General features: G+C 48.9%; 2 protein-coding genes across 4 annotated transcripts in view; both read left to right on the top strand.

The window, feature by feature from the left end:
* Positions 1–1,383, top strand: part of LOC110295541 (pre-mRNA-splicing factor ISY1 homolog) — a 21,571-nt gene extending 20,188 nt beyond the window's left edge. The window contains exons 10-11 of one of the 2 annotated variants that reach the window (XM_021164033.2): positions 166–252; positions 626–1,383. In XM_021164033.2, coding sequence (XP_021019692.1) covers positions 166–252; positions 626–733 — 195 coding nt within the window. In that variant the 3' untranslated portion in view covers positions 734–1,383. The remainder of the gene's footprint in view (positions 1–165; positions 253–625) is intronic. The other variant, XM_021164032.2, reaches the window with a different exon arrangement.
* Positions 1,384–8,302: 6,919 nt separating this feature from the next.
* Positions 8,303–17,105, top strand: part of Rab43 (RAB43, member RAS oncogene family) — a 22,734-nt gene continuing 13,931 nt past the window's right edge. Inside the window, exon 1 of one of the 2 annotated variants that reach the window (XM_021164034.1) lies at positions 8,303–8,735. In XM_021164034.1, coding sequence (XP_021019693.1) covers positions 8,538–8,735 — 198 coding nt within the window. In that variant the 5' untranslated portion in view covers positions 8,303–8,537. Of the gene's footprint in view, positions 8,736–9,342; positions 10,372–17,105 lie in introns of those variants that run through there. The other variant, XM_029478413.1, reaches the window with a different exon arrangement.

The following is a 17,105-nucleotide window of genomic DNA, read 5'->3' as shown; positions in this document are numbered from 1 at the left end:
CCAGGCTGGCCTCGAACTCAGAAATCCGCCTGCCTCTGAGTTCCCGAGTGCTGGGACTAAAGGTGTGCACCACCACGCCCAGCTTGGGTGACACTTTCTATAAAGGTGTTGGTGTTTATGTCACTGACAACCTGCTCATGGCTTGTATGTTCATCTTCTGTGCAGTCTGATGAAGAAGGCAACCAGGAGAAGGCCGGGGAAGATGGTCAGCAGAAGTTCATTGCTCATGTGCCGGTGCCATCACAGCAGGAGGTAGGCTGGATGCTGTGGGAGGTAGGCTGACTGCTGTGAGCCCTGAGGCAGAGTGCTGCCCTTAGAGCCAGTCCACCCGTGAGGCTCACCTTCCTGGGTGTCTCTTGTCCCTCCCTTCCACTGTGCACTCTTGAATCCTAACCCTGTGGCACACAGAGGTGTGTTCACAAAGGGGTGGGGGATCCATGAAGGGCTGGGCCGTCTTGACGGAAGTGATAAGCAGGAACTTTGATGGACTGTTGCTCGGGAAGTGGCTGGGTTCTTGCAGACCCCCAAGATGTGCTGACCTTGTCCCTGCAGGTAGTCCCTGCTTAGGTTATGGTAGAGGTGGGGGCCTTGCTGAGAGTGACTTCTTTACTGTGGGTGTCCACAGATTGAGGAGGCACTTGTACGGAGGAAGAAAATGGAACTGCTCCAGAAATATGCAAGTGAGACCCTGCAGGCACAGAGTGAAGAAGCCAAGCGACTCCTGGGGTACTAGGCTGAGCCAGAGCCCTTCTTGAACTCTGGAAGACCTGGTGGGTGTGCTTGGTACGCTGTGGCATGCCATCCTCATAGCTGCCCTGGGCTGTGGCTAGGCTGCCTGGCGCTGGAAGGCCTGTNCCTTTCTCACCCTTCAGCTTACCTCCGTTTCTGGACATGTGAACTGGCCTGATAGTAGGGCCCTGTCCCTTCCCAGGCAGCTGCCAGATACTGAATGCTTTAGTAACCATNGCCTTTGTACAGATGCCTTTGCTACCGTGTGGATCCATTTATTTTTGTCTTGGAATGTGTAAAATCTGTTCTCTGAAAATCTCCTCTGCCCTATGCTGTGCTTTTGGGAATCAAGAAGGATCAAACTAGTCGCCAGTTTTCAAAAATACATGATTTTTATTCAAATCACATCCAAATTTAGAGACACATCTTCTCTGGGAGACTGAGATGGTGTGTCGACCCTGAGATGGAATTCCGTGGTCAGTGCTGGAGCCATCCCTGCGTCTGGGCACTGCTTACCTTGCCATGATCCCCTTCTGGGAGAGCCATTTCACCTTCTCCTGTCCTGTGGACAGGAGTTTTGAGTTAGCGACTTTATTTTTATAACTTGTTTCAGAGAAAGGTACTTTTATTAAAGGTTTTTAATAAGAAAGGAAACATCTGTGCCTAGAGCTTGTTCTGTGGCGTATCTAGACTGTGGTGGCTTGATATCAGACATGGAAGACACTGAACACTGTGGGGGTGGGGGCGGGGATGGGGAGGGTACAGAGTGGTTGGTGATAACCAGGAACCGTACAGATCCCAAGGCTGCACGCAGCATGCACGTACCACAAGCTTACACTTACAGCAGAGGATGGTGGTATTCTGTCTGTGCGTGCACATGGTAGATTCTCAGTGACTGAATCCCAAGCACCTTTGAGCTGAGTTTTTGCTGCCTATCAGGAACCTCCTGCAAAATCTCTAAGCCCAAGCATTGTGAGCCCTAAGCCTCCTTTTCTGAGGATGGCAGCAGCATCTGGGAGGTCAGAGACATTGTAAGTGGCTCTCCCTTGGGCACAGGGACCAGCCCAGGCCGAGGGAACAAGGACTCTTGGTTTGGAGCAGCTCATCCCATGGTAAGGATGTGGGGCTTCAGAGGCTGGGGAGCAACATCATGGAAGATCGCAGAACTAGCTATATTGCTTTATGTGGCTGTGTTGAAGTAAGAGCCAAACAGGGATTCTGCTGTCTGACTCTTAAAGGAGCTTTGTTCATGGGAACTGGAAGGTTCTGAGCAAAGGCAGTGAGACCTAGNTAGTAGGAAACTTCTCTTGGATCCTCCCTGAGGGGAGGACTGGCAGGGACTCCTGAGCCACGGCTACTGTGTACAGGGAGAAGGCAGGTCTAGTGTGGAGCTTTGGCAACCCTCAGAGGCAGGATGGTAGGGCCTAGTACGCCAGGGCCTGCTTTTGTGTTGGCCTTAGGAAAGAACTTGGAGCTTGGAGCATATCCTTGATGGCCTCTGCCTTGATTTCTGTACTTCAAATTCCAGCCTGGTGTTACTCGGTGGTCTTAGCAGTCCTGTGGCTTGGCCATAGGCATCAGAGAATCCTGGGGACAGACTAGTATACATCTGAGCCTTTGGAAGACCCTGGGGTAGCCAGGCTTATCTGAAAGCTGAGGGCTTTTAGGAACTTCAGGGTATTATTAAAGCTTTCCCCTAGGCAGTTTTCTTGGTATGTCCTGGGGTGCAGGGTAGAACATTTAGATGTCACCTTTATGGAAACAGACTCTGGATAGAGAGGTGAATGGCCTGCCACTGGTGTCCTTGGTGGGGGCCCCAGCAGTGCCTGAGTATTGAGGGCAGGTCTTTCCAGAGCTCCTGCCCAGGCTTAGGAACAGTCAGAAGCTACCTGGACGGTGTGTGAGTATTGATGTAGGTGTGGTCCTCTTGGCCTAACTCTTTGCATAAAGGGCAGAACCAGTCTTGGTAAACATTGTTCAACAAAGTCTCTTTTAATGTGCATGCATGCTTTAACTTAATTTGCCAGTACTGAAAGGAGATTGTCTTAGTTTGGGTTTTATTGCTGTGAAGAGACACCATGACCAAGGCAACTCTTATAAAGGACAACATTTAATTAGGGCTGGTAGCAGTTTCAGAGGTTCAGTCCATTATCATTATGGCAGGAAACATGGTGGGCATCGGGCAGGCAGACATGGTATTGGAGGAGCTAAGAGTTTTACATCTCCATTAGAAGGCAGCAGCCAGAGACTGCAATACTGATCTAGCTTGAGCTAAGGAGGCCTCAAATCCCACCCCCACTGACACACTTCCTCCTACAAGGCCACACCTACTCCAAAAAGGCCACATCTACTAATAGTGCCTCTCCTATGGCCAAGCATTCATACATGTGAGTCTATGGGGGACACATCTATTCAAGCCATCACAGTGACTTCATCATCATCTCCTCTCCTGTCTTTAGCCCATCTATCCTGTGAATCTAAAACACAGTAATCTAAATCTAAAACTCTTTTCTTCAGGACAAGTGCCTGCCACCCTAGCCAAGACTTCAGCTGCCCTCCTCCCCATCTTTTCCTTGTTCATATAACCCCTGTGCCAGCTAGTGTTATGTCAACTTGACACAAAGCAAAAGTCATCTGAGAGAAGGGAGCCTCAATTGAGAAAATGCTTCCATAAGGTTAGGCTGCAGGCAGGAGGCATTTTCTTCATTAGTGATTGATATAGGAGGACCCAGTCCACTCTGTATGGGACTTGTGGTCCTGGGTTCTATAAGAAAGCAGCAGGCTGAGCCAGGTGGTGGTGGTGCACATGTTTAATTCCAGTATTCAGGAGGCANAGGCAGTCAGATTTTGAGTTTGAGTCCAGCCTGGTCCTCAGTGGGTTCTAGGACAGCCAGGNCTACACAGAGAAATCTTTATCTTGAAAAAGAAAGACAGAGAGAGGGAGAGAGAGAGAGGGAAGGAGGGAGGGAGGGATGGAGGGAGAGAGAGAGAGAGAAGAGAAGAGAGGAGAGGAAGAAAGGAAGAAAGAGAAAGAAAGGAGGAAGAGAATGGAAAGGAAGGAGAGAACAAGAAAAAAAGAAAGACAGCAAGCAGAGCAAACCAGGGGAAGCAAGCCAGTAAACAACACTCCTCCATGGCCTCTGCATCAGCTCCTGNCTCCAGGTTCCTTCCCTGTTTGAGGTCCTGCCTGTCCTTCTTCCAGTGATGGCCATTTGGAAGAATAAGCCAAATAAACCTTTCCTCCTTAACTTGTTTTTGTTCATGGTGTTTTATTGCAGCAACAGAAGCCATAACTAAGACAGCCTCTCACTCCAAATGCCCACTCTCGTCTGTACACCCCAGGAGTGGATGGAAACTTTGCCTGTCTTGTGCTCACCCTTAACCTAGAACATTGGCTCAAAGGTTGGATAAATGGCAGCAGCCTATTCTTGTTTCCTCAGGCTGATAAGGCAGGGATTTCTCACCTACAGGTTGACCTGACAGGGACATGCAGTCCTGGTCCATGTCCCAGCCTGTCTTGATTCAGGAACAATAGGTTTCTAGGGTGGACAGTGTCAGGTTGGCTCCATTCTCCCCCCTCCAACTCAGGCTTGTGTTTGTGCACTGGCCACTTTTCTTTCCTAGCATCCCTGGACCTTAGAGGCAAATCACTGAAGTGTTTGAACTGAGTTTCCATTTTAGTAAAGTGAATAGTGGGGGGGGGGGGGCGCGGGATGCTGCTGTCACAGGTCCTTCTGGCTGGCGTGTTTAAGGACTTGAGGGGCAGCGGGGGACAGATGATGCTAGGGAGCAGATGATGCTAGAGAGTCTTGAATGCTTGGACATTCCTGGGGGTCTGAAATGTCTCTTCAAGTCCTGTGAACAGATATGCCAGAGAGAGAGAGAGAGAGAGAGAGAGAGAGAGAGAGAGAGATTATAGTAGGCAGACTTGGTAAGAAGTGGGTAGGGTAGACCAGAAGCTGAGGCTTGGCCTGGGATATTGAAGGACAGCAATAGAAATGGGATCCTGCACAGCATTGGCAGAGGTGGGAGGAATAGCTTGAGTATTTTGAGACAAAGCCTGTAGGCTAAGGCCACCAACAGAAGAGTCATGGGGAGGTTGGGTTTGGCCTGTCTTTATGGCTTTTGAGTATTTGGAAAGGGAGAGAGTCAGATGCCTGCCCTTTCTGTGGCCACTGGGTGAGCTGAAAGTTGCCCAAAGGGCTACTCTTTACCTTGGCCAGCTGCAGCCCAAATCACCAAGGTCTCAACTGTTTCAGGGTAGCTGCTTTAATTTTGCATTTATTTCTCTAACATTTTGCAGCAGCCATTCTATATTAAGGACACAGGATAGAGGTTGGTATACGGCCATCTTTGTAGTGCATTTTCCTTCCTGTTTTTATTGGGGGCTTTTAAGGGTGAGCCATCCCACCTGCCCTTATAATTATTACATTTCTTTTCCTCTCCCCGCACCTCCAGACACAGTTTGTAGTCCTGGAACTCACTCTGTAGACCAGGCTGGACTTGAACTTAGAGATTCAATGATCCTGCCTCCCAAGTGCTGGGATTAAACTACCACTGCCCAGGTAAATAAATAAATCTTTTTTAAAAAGGAGGAGGAGGTTTGGCACAGGGCTTGTGGTATGGCTTAATGACTCAGTGACTAGAGCACTTGCTACTCTTTGGAGGACCTGAGGNACCTGAGTTTGGTTCTCAGTCCACAGGCATCTATGATTCCAGCTCCATGGTATCCAGTGCCCTCTTCTGCTCTCTGCAGGCACCTGCACACATGCGGCAGCCAGACATACACATCAATAAAAACCAGAATCTTTTTAAAAATGTTAAATCTGTGGCTTGCTTAAATTTGAGATATGCATTATTTCAAAATTTGCTATCAAAATAAGACTATTTTTATAGGAAAAGTTGTATATTGAATACATATTTTTAAACTTCCCTATCTTAAACAAGCATAATACATGAAAAAAAAATCGCCATTGGATTTTGAAAAAATACACTGTCAAAAAAAAGGACATGCAGATTTGTCAAGGTGTGATTTATATAGCATAGAATATGGTCTTTGAAAGTGTAAATTTGTGTGTGTGTGTGTGTATGTGTGTGGTGGGAAGCGCCTGTGCCTATATTCACATGCAGAGGCCAGAGTTGGTGCTGAGTGTCCTTTATCCTCCTTGTTTTCCGTCTTATCTTTTTTTAAGATAAGGTCTCATTTGAGCTTGGAGCTTGCCATTTTGGCTAGGTTGGCTGGCCAGTATGCCTCCAGGATCCATCTGTGTCTGCTCTGCCTATGGTTATAGGTGTGCACCTCAGTACCTGACATATTACAACTGCTGGAACTCTGAACTTGGGCTCTTACACCTTCACAGCGAGCATTTTATCTGCTGAGCCATCTCCTCAGCTCCCATTTTAATGGCTTTAGTACATTTGCTGAGTTATGCAGCCCTCACCATGGGTACAATGTTTTCGTTTTCTGAGACAATGTCTTCTGTATATCCCTGACCAGCCTGCTACTGTATAGACCAAGCTGCCCTTCAACTCAAGGCAACCCTCCTGCCTCAGTGTCTCAATTGCTGAGATTACAGGTGCACACTACCACACCTGGTTACACAGTCTAATTTTTAAAATGTCTTAGTGGTGGATTGGCTTTGCTGACAGAACCCACATCTAGACCAAAATACCTTCTTTCCTACACCAATTCCAGCCCAGGGCAGAGTAGAGGCCAGCGAGCCATGACTAACTACCCTTCTGCTTTCCCAAGCCTCTCCTGGCCTTTGCACTCCCTTTTCCCTTGGTGTGAGCTAGGCCTGGCTGAGGGGTATTTCCCACCCCACAGCTAACTTCAGGAAGGGAACCACTATGGTTCAGTGCACATCTTGGGGTGGAGGCAGTTTCTTGAAGCTGCAGTTCTCCACTACCATGAGTGTGCAGAGCATGGCTCTTGGAATTCCTTTGCACAGCACTTTAGGGGGGTCCTGGCTGCAACTGCTGGGCATTTCTCACAGCCATGGAGTTCCAACTGTTTCAGAACAAACTCTTCTGTTTTCTCCAAGGTTCAGCTTTTGCCTTTCATCTACTTGGCCAGTGAGGCTGGTCACAGGGCCTGTGGAGATGGTGCCTGTGGGCTTGCTTTCTCTGATTTCCTTAAGTTTCCTCTTCCCTTCCCTACTGGGGAAGTTTTGGATTTTGTCTTGGATTTTGTCTTTCGTTCATGGATGGACCTCAAGGCCCTAGAACAATATTTGGTTTGCAACAGCCATTATTAAAAAAACTATCGAATCAAATGGCCATGCAGGGCCTAAGGGGGCTGTCCAAAGAAGCTAGAGTATTCTCAGCTTCCTCTCATTTTTAGGGATGGGTCCTATTTGATCTAGTTCAAACTGTTTACAGACATCTGGGTCCCATTTCTTTGACCTCTGGTTTCTCAGGCCAAACTTCTGAGCTGGCTGACTCACAGTTTCCCTTGTGCAGGACTCCTGTTCCCAGCCAGCCCAGGTTTGACTGGACGCCGCCTGTCTGCACTATCAATTCTTCCAAATGGGACTCTAGGCCATTCTGCCCTCAAGGATTTTCATTTCCTCTGTCTTCCTTTTTCACCTAAGGGAAGCTGCCTTTACTGTGTGTCACCAGAACTTTCGATTCTCCGAAGAGGGAACGTTGAGTTGTGTTCTGCCTCATCAGCCCTTCATTGTCAGCCATAGCTGTCCCCTGCCCCAAAATGACCCTTATCGAGGCCTCTTGTCTGTTCCCCACTGGGTGCAGGCCAGGCGAGGAACGGAGGCATGGCATAGCTGTCCCCTGCCCCAAAATGACCCTTATCGAGGCCTCTTGTCTGTTCCCCACTGGGTGCAGNCCAGGCGAGGGACGGAGGCATGGCAGTGAGGGGTGGACGTGGGGCCCGGCTGAGGAGGGCATGAGGTTAGGGAATGATGAACTGGCTATGATAACGAGTTGTTGACCTAGTAGAGGCCAAAGCCTGCTATGGGCGCGCAGCGGACCGAAGCGGAGTTGAAGAGGGGAGGAGAGCTGCAGCTGAGAGGCGTTAGGGAGGAGTTAGCTCCAGGGCTACGAAAAGGTGCGGGTGGATTTCCGTCTTGGATGCAGTGCCTAAGGCGAGGTCCAAGCCAAGAGGCTCTGGAGGATTAGGGCGGGGTAAGAGATGTTAAGGGCGGGGTCAGGACCAAATAGANGATCAAGGCGGTGTTGACAGCGGATCCGCACCCGGCTTAAGTCCGGGTTAGTGAAGTACTGAGAAGTGAGAAAGAACAGTGCTGAAGGCGGGATTGGGGTTGTGTTGAGAGAAGGGTCAGAGGCTTTGGCCGTGGTGGGGTGCGGGCGGTGCTCGGAGAAGGATCGGGGAGGTGAGAAGCTTAGAGGGAGNGCTGGGGTGTCGGGACTGTACTGACAGGCTAGGAGGCATTGGTTATGGGAGGGGGAGACTGGGCGGTCCTGGGGGCGGGACCCGGAGGCGGAGTGGCGGGAGATGGGCGGTGCTGGGGATCAGGGAGGCTCGCCCCGCCCTGAAGGCGGCGCACGAGCGGGCCTGAGGTAGCCGTGGGCCGGCACGGCACCGACGGCTGGCAGAGAGCTGCGGAGGGCCGGGCGGTGCGCTCCCGGGCGGAGCCGAGTCCTCGGGGCTCCGGAGCGGGGCGGGGCGGGGCGGGGCGGGGCCGTCGATCGGTCCGCCGCGCAGCTCGTTCAGGTGCCGCCGCCACTCCACGTAGCCCGGCGGCGGGCCGGCTAGGGCACACGGACCTCGGCCCGCGGCTGTCGTTAGCCCAAGCCGGGCCCTTGCGTCCCAGGACTCCCGCGGAGCCATGGCGGGCCCTGGCCCGGGAGATCAGGACGAACACTACGATTTCCTGTTCAAGCTGGTGTTAGTGGGCGACGCGAGCGTGGGCAAGACGTGCGTGGTGCAGCGCTTCAAGACCGGCGCCTTCTCGGCGCGTCAGGGCAGCACCATCGGTGTCGACTTCACCATGAAGACGCTGGAGATCCAGGGCAAGCGGGTCAAGGTGGGAGGCGGCGCGGCCCGCTGCTTTGCTCCCGGCGGGCGGTTCGCGGCCAGTCCTTCGGCTTCCCCTTCTTTCAGAACGGGCTTGGGCCTTGATGTCCGCGCTGGGTTCAGGTCCGAAAGCACCGCCTTGGGCTCTGGGAGTGGTGACAGTGGGCGGCCAGAGCGTGGAGGAGGAAGCCTGCACCCCACTCCCGCCCCCCGTCTCGCAGCCTGGGGACTCCTTCGAAACAACTTGCGGTGGAAGGCAACCTGCGGGCCGTTCCGTGAGCGCCACGCATGCCGGGACAGACCCTTCCCTGCGCGGCCCTCTGGGGAGCACTCAGCCAAATAACGACATCCCCGTGACCGGGAGGGACCAGGAAGTAGTGGCTGCTAGGACCGGAGGTCCAAAAGTTTTTGTCAGAATTTCCTCCCTGGCCACGCCTCCCCGCGGTCTCTTTTACGGACCTGGTGGTGGAACTCGACTCCACCAGGGCCAGCGCGGGGTTGGGGTGGGGGTGGGGGGCCTCCCCGACTAAGGGTTGATAGAAACCGAAAACTTCATCACAGATACCGGAAGGTGGGGGAGAGAACCAAACTTTGGCAATGACCCCAGCAGAAACAGCAGGATGTGGTTGTCACAATGTCCTGGCAATGATTTGATAAATAATATTTGTGATGAATGAAATCAAGTTTCTTAACCTAGGTGTCTGTCCTCCCTAAAAAAAAGGTAGCATCCTGGACAGGACACAGCACTGTTCTTGTGCACAGAGGCTCTTAGTAACTTTCCTCATTTCCACCCTGCAGAAATCCTTTGCCGTTTTTCACGGTTTCTGGTTCACAAGGATCTTCAAGACAGCTTTGAAGAGAACTGGGTGGGGGCTGTCTTGTGTTTTCAGATGTGAAGCCCGAGGATGGGAGTCTTTTGACCCTGTTGCTGGTGTGGCTCACTGCTCATTTGGGTGGCTGTAAGCCTGTTCTCTGTTGCCCTTGGCTAGGATACTTAGTTCTTTGTTTCTATAAAGTTGGGATAATTTCTGGGTGTTGCCTCTCTCCTGTCCCATAGTGTAGGAAAAAAAAAAAAAAAAAAAGCAAGTCAACAATCATTGTTTTTATGACCACTGTGCCTCTAGAGATTTGCTTGCAACGTTTTAAACGGTCTTTTGGGTGTCTTGGTTTCAGTGTATTTTGGTTTCCTTGAGGTGGAAAAGGTCCAAGAGCAGGCAGGCAGGTTTAGCTGTTCTGGACCATTCCTTTGGAGCAGGTGGCCAGGGAAGGGCTGCCATGGGTGGAGTATGTCTGTGGTCAAGTTGGTGCCTTCCGATAATGCCAGTAGTCAGCATTCAAAGCGCAGTGTGAAAACAGAAACATAAGGACTATGAGTCCCTTTTGAAAAACTGTTGGCCTGTGCCCAGCATCCCTGTGCTGGATCCCTGTGCTGACTGGTCAGGGACGGTGCAGTATTCCTGTTTACCTGTAGAGATAACCTGTCACCTAGTGCAGCCCTGGATGGACTGTGCACTTGAACTTAGGTTATGCAATACACTACATACACTACAGTGCAGCTAGTTAGTTCCCTTCCTGATGGTCACTGCAGCTTTTCCTCTCAGGAGGCAGCCTCGAGGGCCTGGGAGCAGCAGAGCTGCGTCTGTGTGGTAATACCTCAAAGCTCTGTTGCTTGTCCTTTCTCTAAGCAGTTGTGAGTCAGCTGTTTAATGGTGTGTTCTACGGGCTGGAGGCCATTGTTAGTGGTGCTGAGGGTTGAACTTAGGGCTCTTTGCATAAGCTCCACAGGAACCCTGTCTCCCACCTGATCTGGGCCTTGGAAGGGTCTGTGCTAGCTCTGCTGTTGGAAGTTCCCAGGAGTGAGTTGGGAAGGCTCTGCTTCCCCATCGGTCAGAGCAAAACCACCTTATTCAGTTCTGTGTTCCAGTTGTCAGAGCAGAACTATCTTATGTACTTCTGGGTTTCAGTTGTCAGAGAAAAACTATCTTATTCACTTCTGTGTTTCAATCTTACTTGTTTGTATAGAGAGTTCTGCTATAGTGGAAAGCTGAGAATAACAAATTTAGTCAAGTTCTTTTTTTTCCTATAGTTACTTCCCATTACAACTATTGTGCTATATTCTACTTGAAGAGATGGGCCTGTATATCTCCTCAACCCTATTTTCTAACCTGTATAGCTCCCTTCTTTAAATAGTCCAGGATTGGATGGCCTTTGCATCTATTTCCTCTTGTCATAGATCCCTATGTCCCTTAGATCCTTGTGTGGCTATTTTATTATTCGGGTTCTAGCGTGAATACTGCTTTCCCAGAGTCCTCCCCTGACCTCCCAGGTCTTTTTTTCCCTNTTGTCTGTGTGTTTATAGGACTTACCTGGACTTGAAATGACCTGGATTATTTGTCTCTTCCTGTTGGAGATAAGCCCCTTAAAGACACAGATCCCTTTGGCCAGCATCAGACACATATGTTCACTATATGCTTGCTTACTGGTTAATATTTATAGAGGAGACGCTGAAGCCAAGGAAAGTGAAGTAACTGGTTCACCTGAGGTCTCCTGTAAGTCAGGGGCAAAATCAGGATCTGAACTCTGGATTTGGCTGCCTTCTGGGTACAGTGCTTACTTTCTGATTCCCTCTGTGCCGGGAAAGGTCGTTCCAAAGTTCTGAAGGCTGATGAACCCAATCAAACTATTGTCTCACTGAGAGCTGAGCATGCACTTGGGCTGGCTTGTTTTGTTTTCTCTCTCTCTCTTTCTCTCTCTGTCTCTGTCTCTGTCTCTGTCTGTCTGAGTGTCTGTCTCTCTCCCTAGGGCTGGCCTCAAACTCACAATGTAGCCGAGGACGCTCTTGAACTTGTGATCCTGATCCCTTTGCCTCTACTTCCCACATGCTGGGGCTTCAGACATCTATCACTACAACCAATTTTTATACCTAGGAATCTTATAAATATTTTCAATAAGAGCTGGCACCAGAATATTTCAGGGTGTTTATCAGCTAATAGGAACATTGAGATAGGGCCATTCAGGCTGGTCAGATGACTCAGCAAGTAAAAGCCCTGGCTGCCTGAACCCAGGGTCTAAGGTGAGAACAGACTCCTGAAAGTTGACCACTGACCTCCACATATGTGCCATGGCATGTGTGCACCAGGGTGTGAGCATGCACTAGTGACACACATCATATATAGACACACATCACATACAGGCACAGGATATATTTTTAAAAACATAGCCCACTCAGTTCTCAGAAGCTGCTGTGGAAGTTCACAGGCCTTTTTAAATGGTCATTTGAGGTGGCTGCAGCATTTGTTTTAGGTCTGAGGACTGGACATAGCACATGGATCTGAATGCTGTTCATCTCTCTGGTTGGAGAGTCTGAAGGCGTGGGTCTCCTTTCTGTCTCTGCTGTTGGAGTCTTTTCTGGTAGCCTCAGGCCTCTTCCTCTCTGAAATGGGACTAGTGACCACTCACCTACTTGTGAAGGGTGTTGAAAAACTGTGAACACGTTTAAAAACATTTAAATTTTTCCTGGCTTTTTAAATGTATTATTACGATTATTATTGTGTGTATGTGTGTACATGCACACACGTGCATGCACTTGTGTGTCAGCAGGCTTGTGGGGGTAACAGGACAATCTTCTTTCCTTCCACAGTGTGGGTCCTTTGGCTGGAACTCAAGTTGCCAGGCTTCGTAGCAAGCCCCTTTATTCCCTGAGCCATCTTGCTGCTCCTTCCTAGATTTTTTCTTTTTAAATAGATGATCTAATCATATAGTTCAGATTACAGAAATTCAAAGACTTAATAAGAGACACACAGGGAAGTTGTCCTTACTCCTTTATTCCTCCCAAGCTACCCCAAGCCCAAGAAGCAAAAACCAATTAGTACTGCCCACTTTTTTTTAATCCCCCAAGTATATTGTAAGTAAAGCCAAAATTTATGATGCAAACAAATAAGAGGGCTTGCTTATCGTTGCTTCTGTCTTCTCTCTGGATGAGTAGGGATAGCCAGCTTGCTTCTCCTCCTCACCATTCCCCAGGTACTGCCCCCCAGGAAAGCTCAGCTGTAAGCCTGGAGTGCCTTCCTGCTGCTGCTCACTTCCTCTCTGTGGGCACAAAGGCCTGTTATATAAAGTTGCCTGTGCAGATCACTAGGCACTCAGGCCCGGGTATAAGGAGCCTGGTTAGGATTTCATCCCTTTACATGGCTCCCTCAGGCCGCCTGGCCACTTGGTGGAGATACCGGCGCACTTAGGACCAGGGCTTCCAGCTCATTGTCCTTGACTCAGGCTGTTCTCCGCCTCTAGAGTGTTCTTTGTTTTCATGGCTCCTCCTGTTACTTCCCAAGTAGGGATAGGGAAGGTTTAAAAGGAAAAAGGAAACGTGTGTGTGTCTGTGTCTGTCTGTCTGTCTGTCTGTGTATCAGTGTTGCTGATGGAACCCAGCGTCCCCATGCACTCTAGACAAGTGCGCCCCACTGAGATACACTCCCAACCCAGAAGTTTTTGTTTGCCTTCCCAGTTTTTCCAGTCTAGGATCTGGTTTTGTGTCTGCATTTCCTATTCAGATAAAATCAATTTGACTTTTTCGGTTCTGCTCAGAAATAGCAGAAGGACTGTTAGATAAGAGACGTTCTAGGTCACAGTGATTTTATGAAGAAATCTGTTCTTGATACCAATGGCCACCATCCTCACTGTAAACTAAACCTTGCCTCCTGAGGGTTCTTACTGTCCTCACGCAGCGCTTGTGTGTGTGTGAGAGAGAGAGGGGGGCGGGGAGGGGAGAGAGAGAGAGGAAGAAGAGAAGAGAGGAGGATGAGAGAGAATGGGCAGGCTGTAGAAGCAAGCACATATTATCTTGGGCATATGATGACTCCTCTTCTAACTCACCATTCTCTAAGTTCCCCTCACAGACTTCACCCTAGTGGATTGTCAGCGCAATGGGAAGTGATGCTATGTACATGTCTAAGAGAGGAAGTATCTCACAGAATCAGGAAGGGTGGCCTCTCAGCTTGTTACTGACCTGCCTCCCTCTGGTCCCTCTGGTCTCTTTCCCTCCCCCCACTTTTATTATTATTATTATTATTATTTTGATAAAAGTTTTACTCTGTAGCCTAGAGTGACCTTGAACTTGTGAGCCTCTGCTTTCACCTCCCAAGTGCTGGTATTTTGGGTGTCAGCTGCCACATCTGGCTCCTGTGAGGTTTCTTTGTGCACTTGGGCATGAGACATGTTTAAAGGTCAGTAGCAGGAGGGGCAGCACTTGTGTGTGTGCACCTTATCCTGTCATGAAGTGCTCCATCTGATCGTTGCTCTACTCGTGTGTGTGTGTGTGTGTGTGTGTGTGTGTCTGTCTGTCTGTCTGTCTCCACTGTACAAGGGAAGGAGAGCTAGTCCGGATGCAGATGTCTAGAATGGGAGCCTAGCCTTTTGGCTCCTAGTCGGGAGCTTTTCTGTCCTTGTACTGTTAGACCCTCCATCACTGGCAGCAAACGCATAAGAGCAACAAGTGAGGGAGGTGGGAGCAGTGTAAAATCTGGTCAAAGGGCCAGTGAGGTGGCTCAGTGGGTAAAGGGGCTTGCTGCTAAGCCTGACAACCTGAGTTCAATTCCTGGGACCCACACGATAGGAGAGAATCAACTCCCAAACATTGTCCTCTGACCTCCACATGACTGTGGCACACACGTGCATCCCTCTCCCAAATAAATGTTATTTAAAAATTAAAAAAATAGAAATAAAATCTGGTTATCATAGATCACTTGCGTTGTACATTTTGATAAGCAGTATTGTTTCAACATTGTAACACCAGGTGCTTATTATAAACAAATGCTGTTCAGTTGAATTGGGCAGTGTTGAAAATGGNCACTGTGGGTAAGAGAAAACTTGCCTTGGAGACTAAAATGTTTGAATACAAAATGCTTTATTCACATTGCAATAGAAAACCAACCAAATCCTGCTAGATAAGGAACCTGTAGCTGGCTGTAAGTTCACGAGGAAGGACCTTTTGTCGTTAATAGCTTTGTAAATCCCGTTTAATATCTTCTTTGTTGTCATTGGATGAGACGGGGTCTTGTTATGTAACCCTGGCTGGCCTGTACTTGCTGGACAGCTAAGGGTAGCTTCGTCTTTGGGACAGCCCTCCTGTCTTAAGAGAGGAGGGATTAGGAGCTTGCCCACACTCNGCCTCTTCTACCCTTCATTATATCACTTTGTTTCAGAGCCCTCCTCTTCCTGGCTGGAAAAAGGGGAAGCCAGTTCTCAGTGTGCTGTTTGACATTTGGTACTGGAGACTGAACCCAGGATCCTGCAGTGCTAGGCAGGATAGTGTTCCTCCTGTCTCAGCCTTCCTATGCTGATGTGAGCCACCTTGTTGGCCTCAGGCTTCATGTGAACCAGAGTTGACTACAGACACAATGGAAGCCCTAGTGGCCTGCTCCCTGTCTGTATCACCAGATCCACCCCTGAAGACCTGCCAAAAGAGGAAAATACAGGGTTTCAAAAAAGACTCTGGATGTAGAGTGTTGTGGCTGATTGAACATTCAGAACTACCGTTCAAGGAGCCCTCTCTGAAAGGAACAGCACCCATCAAAACACTTAAGTTCTAAGCTGTGATGTCAAAAATTCAGTCAGGTGGCTAACCTTTAGTCACACCTGTATGTTTTTGCTCTCTCTGTCTCTGTCTGTCTGTCTGTCTGTCTGTCTGTCTGTCTGTCTCTTTCTCTCTCTCTCTCTCTCTCTGTGTATTCATTCATTCATTCATTCATGTATTTATTTGAAGACAGGGTCTTATTATGTAGCCCTGGTTGGCCTGGCACTGGCAGTATAAGAGATCAGCCTGCTTCTGCCTAAAGAATGCTAGGATTAAAGGCTTGTATCACCATGCCCAGCTTGATTTTGAGATAGGATCTATGTTACTAGCTTGGCCTGGTACTCCTGGGCTCAAGGGATTGTTCTGCTTCAGCCCCTAAGTAGCTAGGATTAAAGGCATGGGTCACTGTAGCTGGTTTAACATTCTGTATTTGGGATGGCATCGCTGATCATGAACACACGTAAAAACCTAAGAACTGATGCTCATCAGGTCTGATTTCACAAGCCTGTAATTTCAGCTACTCATAAGCTTCGGGCAAGAGGGTTGTATGTTCAAAGCCTGTCTCAAAAAGCAACCAATGGGAGTCTGTGAGATGACTCAGTGGTTAGAGGTGCTTGCTACCATGCCTAATGACCTGAGCTTGACCCACATGGTGGGAGGAAAGAACTCACCCCCAAAGTTCTCCCCTAACTTTCCTGCACACAAAAATAAATAAAATGTAATAAAAAATAAAACAAGAAACTAAACAACCCACCAAGAAACTAAACAACCCACCAAACAAATACAGCCAGTTCCGGGGTTATAGCTCATTGCTAGAGTCTTTACTCGCCCAGTAAACCTGCCCTGTGTGCCATTCCCTACACTGTAAAAAGTAAAAAATAGCCAGGTGGTTCACTTTAGGTTAGAGGGCACACCCAGACCTTGAAGACAATTCTGACATGTAGTGGGCCATGACAGGCATTTACTAAATGTGTCTCATCTCTTTTCTTTCTCCTTTATTTTTATTTATTTATTTTTTGAGATAGGGTTTCTTTTCTATGTTACAATGGCTGTCTTGGAATTTGCTGTGTAGACCAGGCTGGCCTTGAACTCACAGAGACCCACCTGCCTCTGTCTATTCAGTTCTAGGATGAAAGGTATACTCCACCATACTTGGCTCTTTTTACATTTAAAAATATTTATCTTGTTTTATGTGTAAATGTTGACCCTCATGTATGTGTGTCATATGTACGTCTGTGTCTGCAGAAACCAGAAGCAGGTGTGATATTCCTGAAACTGGAGTTACAGACAATTAGGAGCAGCCTTGTGTGTGGTGGCAATTGAACCTGGTCCTCTGAAAGAGCAGCCAGTGCTCTTAACACTGGGCCACTCTGGCCCATTTTGATTTTTTTTTCCAAGACAGGGTTTCTCTGTATANCCCTGGCTGTCCTGGAACTCACTCTGTCCACCAGGCTGGCCTCGAACTCAGAAATCTGCCTGCCTCTGCCTCCCAAGTGCTGGGATTAAAGGCATGCACCACCACTGCCCAGCCCATTTTGATTTTTGAAGTGGCAGCTTTTTAAGGGGACTAAGTAAATCTTGACTTGAGAGACCTACCAGTTTTGACTCCAGCCCACAGGCATGGGTTAGCTTTTTATCACTGTAACAGAATACCTAAAAACCAATCAATCAGAGGAAGAATGGCTTACTNTAGGTGATACTTTCAGAGGCTCTTAGGTGATTTCCTTGGCTGCTTTGTGCTGGTAACCCAAATGCATCATGGGAGCATGTATCTAAGGAAGGCGAGAGAGAGAGAGAGAGAGAGAGAGA

The sequence above is a fragment of the Mus caroli genome, chromosome 6 (genome assembly GCF_900094665.2).
Source record: "Mus caroli chromosome 6, CAROLI_EIJ_v1.1, whole genome shotgun sequence".
Classification (NCBI taxonomy): Eukaryota; Metazoa; Chordata; class Mammalia; order Rodentia; family Muridae; genus Mus; species Mus caroli.
Note: the sequence above shows the minus strand (reverse complement) of the source record. Positions and strands in the feature narration are given on the sequence as shown.